General features: G+C 38.4%; 1 protein-coding gene across 1 annotated transcript; it reads left to right on the top strand.

Moving 5' to 3' along the window:
- The first annotated feature begins 1,455 nt into the window (after positions 1–1,455).
- On the top strand, positions 1,456–3,712 carry LOC122065161 (vacuolar protein sorting-associated protein 20 homolog 1-like). The gene is made up of 2 exons (XM_042628965.1): positions 1,456–3,123; positions 3,503–3,712. The coding sequence occupies exons 1-2, from the start codon at positions 2,838–2,840 to the stop codon at positions 3,526–3,528; spliced, it is 312 nt and encodes a 103-aa protein (XP_042484899.1). The 5' UTR covers positions 1,456–2,837; the 3' UTR covers positions 3,529–3,712.
- The last annotated feature ends 1,647 nt before the right edge of the window (positions 3,713–5,359 follow it).

The raw sequence follows: 5,359 nt of genomic DNA, 5'->3' as shown, positions 1-5,359 counted from the left end.
CCTTCCCCATGTCCCCACTTGAAGCTTAAGTAAGAGTTCATGTGTTTTTCCGCCTAGATTATTATTGCTTTTTGCTACTTTGTTTATTAGTCTCATTTTATTTTGCATGCTTAATCTTGTTTGCTGAGTTTCTTTTTTTGTCCTATCTACCCAAGTCCTTTGAGTTAACCCTACCTAGTTAGTTAATCTTGTAGGAGACCTAGTCACCTAGGAACCCCCTACATCAAGTAGGGCAAAGGGGAGGGGGGAATGAGGAGGAAGAAGAAGCAGCAGCATCTGTCGTTGTCTCTGTGTTTGTAGAAGCAGCAGCAGAGATAGAAGAAGAAATGGGAGGAAGCGTTCCTACCTCTTATAGCTGCCTCTCTGTTGTCCGATCCATCTCCTGGATTTGTTGCTTCCATCGTCTGGCATCAAGGAGGAAAAGAGGAAGAAGATACTGCATCTTCTCATTCTTCAAATGAATGTTTTTGCTTCATATTTGTGACTCAAAGGCCATAATACTCAATTTATACACTACGCCTTTATATTTTGTAAATTAGAAGGAAATAAAATTTTCATTTTGCACACAAGCCCCTTTAAAAATTAGTATTTTACCTCTAATCCCCCTCTTTTATTGATCAAATAGTGCCATTTGGTACCAAGGTGCCAGGCCACTGCTTGGGTTTGCCTTGGTGCCATGATAACTAAGTGTCGACACAGACATGGACTTTTGAACCTTAGTTGTCACGATGTCTAGGTGACCCAAGGAGTTGGAGGGTTGCCTGGATTTGGATGCCTGTGCCGCCTTGACATCTATGCTTTGAAGTTGGCAAGGTACAGATAGATATATAAAATAATTCGATCATTCCTTTGTGGATTGTTTCAACTGCATATAGTGTATTTCCCAAAATGAAACATTTTATGAGTTGCTTCTTAAAAGTGGCAGGTTTCCCTAACTTTTGATCGGTCTAATGCTATGAAAGAATGCAACTCCTTGTTTTGCATATTTTGTATCATACATGATACATGTTAATCGAGTCAATGATTAGTCAAACTGTTGGCAATGAGACATATACTATTATTTGTCCTTAAAAAATAAAAGAAATAAAGATCGGATACAATCTTTATAAAATAAATGGCCTCCTCCTTTCTCCTTTATGCTAATGTGGATAAATCTCTGGTCCTGTTAGTGTTCATAGTTGTATATAATCCTGTTTTTATTTATCTTTTTATGCTTTTTCTAATTATTGAAATGCTGATATAGTGGTTATCATAGTTAAAAATTGAGTGATGTTCACCATTAGACCTATCCTTAGTTGCATATCCATTCATATGGTTTATAATTTCTAGAACTAGGCTCACATCTTTTTTCTGGTGTTGAAGGAAATCAATGCGATATTAGGGGAAAAACTTTCAGCAGAAGATGAAGAAAAAGTCTTAGCAGAATTTGAGAACTTGGAAACTGAGGTATGCGTGGTAACTACTAAAACTGAAATGTGTTCTCATGTTTTTCTGACAAGGAATGTCCTGCTCTGGTATGATAGCCTTGTTTGGTGACTTTGTCTCGTCAGAGCAACTGTTATCTTCTTTGGTGCTCACTTGATAAAGTGCCTTGGCAAGCCTGTAATCACAACAGGCTAGGCTAAGGAAATTGGCTGATAGCTTATGCCAAATTCACATCATAGAAATTTGAATCTATATATTATAATAATTATAAAGTTAGTATAGTTTATATCTATTTTTTATTTATTTATTTTTCTTAATCAAGCTTAACAACATAATCTTTGAATTCTGTAAGGGGGAGAAAATGTGACCTTCCAGAGGACGTGGCTTAGCAATGCAGGTGGATAGTAGTAAACCTCAACATTTCCCAAATACTCTCACTGATGATCATAAAATTCAAAAAATTGACAGAAGTTCAAGATTATGGATTCAATGATGGAAGGTTGTTTCTGTGGAGAGGAAAGATAAATCTCACTGTCATTAGATTTTTCTACTGTAAGGGGAAAAAATAGAAAAATGAGAACAAGAAAATCAGGTTGAATTTTTTTTTTTATTTATCAACTAGAAGGGATTGATGAGGGGTCTCAGTGCAACAGTAAGGTTGCTCCAATGCGACCTTGTGGTCAGGGGTTCAACTTGGGAAATAAGTCTCTCCGCAAAGTGGGGGTAAGGCTGCATACATTATGATCCTCCCCAGGCCCCACGGTGGCAGGTGCCTCGTGCAGTGGCCAAGCCCTTTTAAGGTATTGATGAGGGGGGAAATCTACAGGAAAAATGCTTGGAAGACCTATTAAAGAATGATAGCTAAAGTCTGAAGCATTTGGAAACATGTTTTGTTCGTCTTGTCCTACCCATGTGTGTGACTGAATTGATTGCCTGCTAAGTTGGCAAGTATTTAGATTATCTTGCCTTTTTATTCCTGTGAAAGTTCACCGGGTTGCTTGGGAGTGTCAAGTGTGACCGACTGTCTTCAACAATTTTATTTCTATTGTTTTGTCAGAACAAGTCCATCTATGGGCTAGCAAAACAATGGTTGGTTAATGGAGATTGGATCGCAAGGGGATAATGTTGATTGGATCACAAGCGGATTATGAATTTAGAGACTGGTTGTCAGTTGGAGTCTTAATAGGCTGAGCTGGTGTGATGGGCTCTTATGACTTCCTGTGAACCTGGCTTGCTCTGCCTTTTTGGCCTTTTAGCTGACTCTGTTTAGCTGTGGAGTGAATTAAATAAATAGCTGGGCTGGGTTTGAAATCAAAACGCATTGTGTGTTTGTATGTAATACACCTCTATTGTTGTTTGTGTGCTAATGGGGAAATGTCCCCTTTACTACTTTTGGCCATGTTTTGGAGTTTATGAATGAAAAGTTGGCAACAAAGCTAATTGTCTGGATTTTTGTTACTCTGATAGAGATCTCTCTGTTCTTTTCTCCCTTTCAATATGCGTATCTTACTCTTCAAGATCTACCAAAAGTTCCTGCTCCTTCAGTGGCATCTGCAGAAGAAGCCGCCACAGTTGAGAGCAATGACATTGATGAGGACCTGGTGCTCCCAGATGTGCCAACCAAAGCCCCTGTTGCTCCTGAGGCGGTTGCAGATGTTGGTGACAATTCTCCCACAAGAGTATCCACAAGAAGAAAAGGTTATCTCTGATCCTTGATCCTCTATCTGCCATGTGTCTCAGTCATGCTGGGGCCTACAAAATGAGTGCTTCCCTATTAAAATCATTGCCTGGGCCAAAAGTCAGCAAGATCAGATAATTTTGATAATCTTATTTGCATTTTACTCTTGGAGTTTTACTAAATTCTTTGTCCTGATGGTTCAATATATATATATATAAGTACATGATCATGATCAATCTCCAGCTGATTTTTGGCCTTCCTAGTGACTGGGCTGCCATTTGGTGGTGCTTCTCTACCTTATTTACAAAGCATATTCCCGTCACAGCTTCACAGGATCCCTATGCATTTAGATGGATATGCAGATCTGAAAATTTTGACTCCATTTTTTTTTTTTTACAGTTATGGAGGAACAATTACCTGCTTGATTGATGGAAGAATTCAGTCCTCATACAATGTCTGTGGTTTGTAGTAGTGCACGGATTTTTTTTTCCTTGCGTTGTCATCAAACATTACTTACTTGGGACTTGATTCCTACAATATGTACATTTTGAACGATACATCATCAGTGTATAAAGCCGCCATTTATACATGCCTTGTGCCTTAAATTCAGCATGGTGTTGCTGTTCGGTGTTTGTACATTTTTAGATTTGTTAAATTTTAAAATTGTTGCTTATTTGTGACTGCACAATAAGCATTGCAATAATCAGGATAATCATAGATACCAGTTACCAGCCTAGAGTTGTCCAAAGCTTTAACCCAGAAAAGGAAAGAGAGTTTTTCAAAGCTTCTGCTTTTAGGTTTTATGAAGCCAGCTTTGGGGTTTAAAAAGTGAGTTCAATAAGAATATTTTGTCAGAAATCTTTGTTGCTAGAATTCACATTTGACAAAATTGCATTTGGGAATGATTCAAGTTTAATTATATTTGCTAACTTGGAATTGGGTAAAAAATTCTACCAAAAAAAAAAAATTGGGTCAAAAAGGTAGATGTAGGAACAATAACCTTTGACAGTAGTGTTGGGTTGGACATTTGCAAATCTGAAATCTAGCTTGACTTTATCCCTACATTTTGTCTTCTTTGTTTTTTTTTTTTGCTATTAAAAATTGGAGTTGTCGAAGTTTCAGAACTGCTTTTGTTAAAGTACTTTCCAGACATATTTATATTTCTTTTCCGATTCAGAAATACTTCTTATGTCCCATTATCATACGCATCTTGCGAAAGAGTTATCTGAGAGCAGAAATAAGAAAACACTTCTAGTTCATCAACAATTGTGCGAAAAAAAAATGTTATTAAACACAGCCTAAGATTCTAGGCGAGGGATGTCTATAACATTATCAAGAGAGCAAACCTAAAAAACAACTCCAAAGCAAAAGAAATCATTTGGTTCTCACAAGGAATAGAGCTGCCTTCCTCGTTCGATTCTTTATTAAAAATATCCTGTCAATCAGAATCAAAGTTGAAGAGTATTTATCCCTGCCATGTTCTTTATATGGATCTTTACGCCTTGTCATTCCGAAGAACACTTGCCCCCTCCCCCCCATCTTACCACGGCTGCTGGCATGGAGTTAGCCGGGGCTTCTTCCTCGAGTCCTGTACAACAGAATTAGATGAACGAGCTAAAAGACCAATTGCAAGCCCTACACTAGAACTAGTAGAGAGGTATGCTCTAGCCTCTCACTGTAGGTCCCGCAACTTTGAATACAGCTCTCGTTAGAGGCATGCCCTCATGGCTTGATTAAGTTGCTAGGGGCTTGCTCCGTTCCTCATGATAATTGGAAAACGCTCTATTGGACTATTATTCTATACGTCCTACTGAATGAAGTGCACGGGGATCCGGACCAGAGTGAGATCGCTGTAATGGAAAGGGAAGAGGTGGTGGTTATTCAACAAGATCGATTGGACAACCCTTGTTTTGCTCACCCATGAGTTGCGAAAACTTCCTTCTAGATAGGTCTCCTACGAAAGAATTAAACTCCCTAAAGGAAGAGAGCTTTTCAAAGGAAGATTAGAGAAAGCTACCAAACTCCACATGTTGGATAAGGTAGGCCGAATCAATCAGTGGAGCACCTACCTCATGCTAGCCAGTCTTTTCTCTTTTACGAAAGAATTAAACTTCCTAAATGAGTAGAACTTTTCAAGGGAAGATTAGAGAAAGCTACCAAACTCCACATGTCGGATAAGTAGTAGGTCGAATCAATTAGTGGATCAGTTGCCTCATGCTAGCTAGTCTTTTCTCTCCTATGAAAGAATTAAACTCC

This window comes from Macadamia integrifolia, unplaced genomic scaffold (genome assembly GCF_013358625.1).
Source record: "Macadamia integrifolia cultivar HAES 741 unplaced genomic scaffold, SCU_Mint_v3 scaffold1907, whole genome shotgun sequence".
NCBI lineage: Eukaryota > Viridiplantae > Streptophyta > Magnoliopsida > Proteales > Proteaceae > Macadamia > Macadamia integrifolia.
The sequence above is the reverse complement of the archived record's forward strand: the minus strand, read 5'-3'. Positions and strand labels throughout refer to the sequence as shown.

Coding starts and splice junctions, on each gene's coding strand:
- LOC122065161 (XM_042628965.1), top strand. CDS start 2,838: ATGAATGAAAAGTTGGCAACAAAGCTAATTGTCTGGATTTTTGTTACT. Junction 3,124..3,502: donor AGTATCCACAAGAAGAAAAG/GTTATCTCTGAT, acceptor TTTTTTTTACAG/TTATGGAGGAACAATTACCT.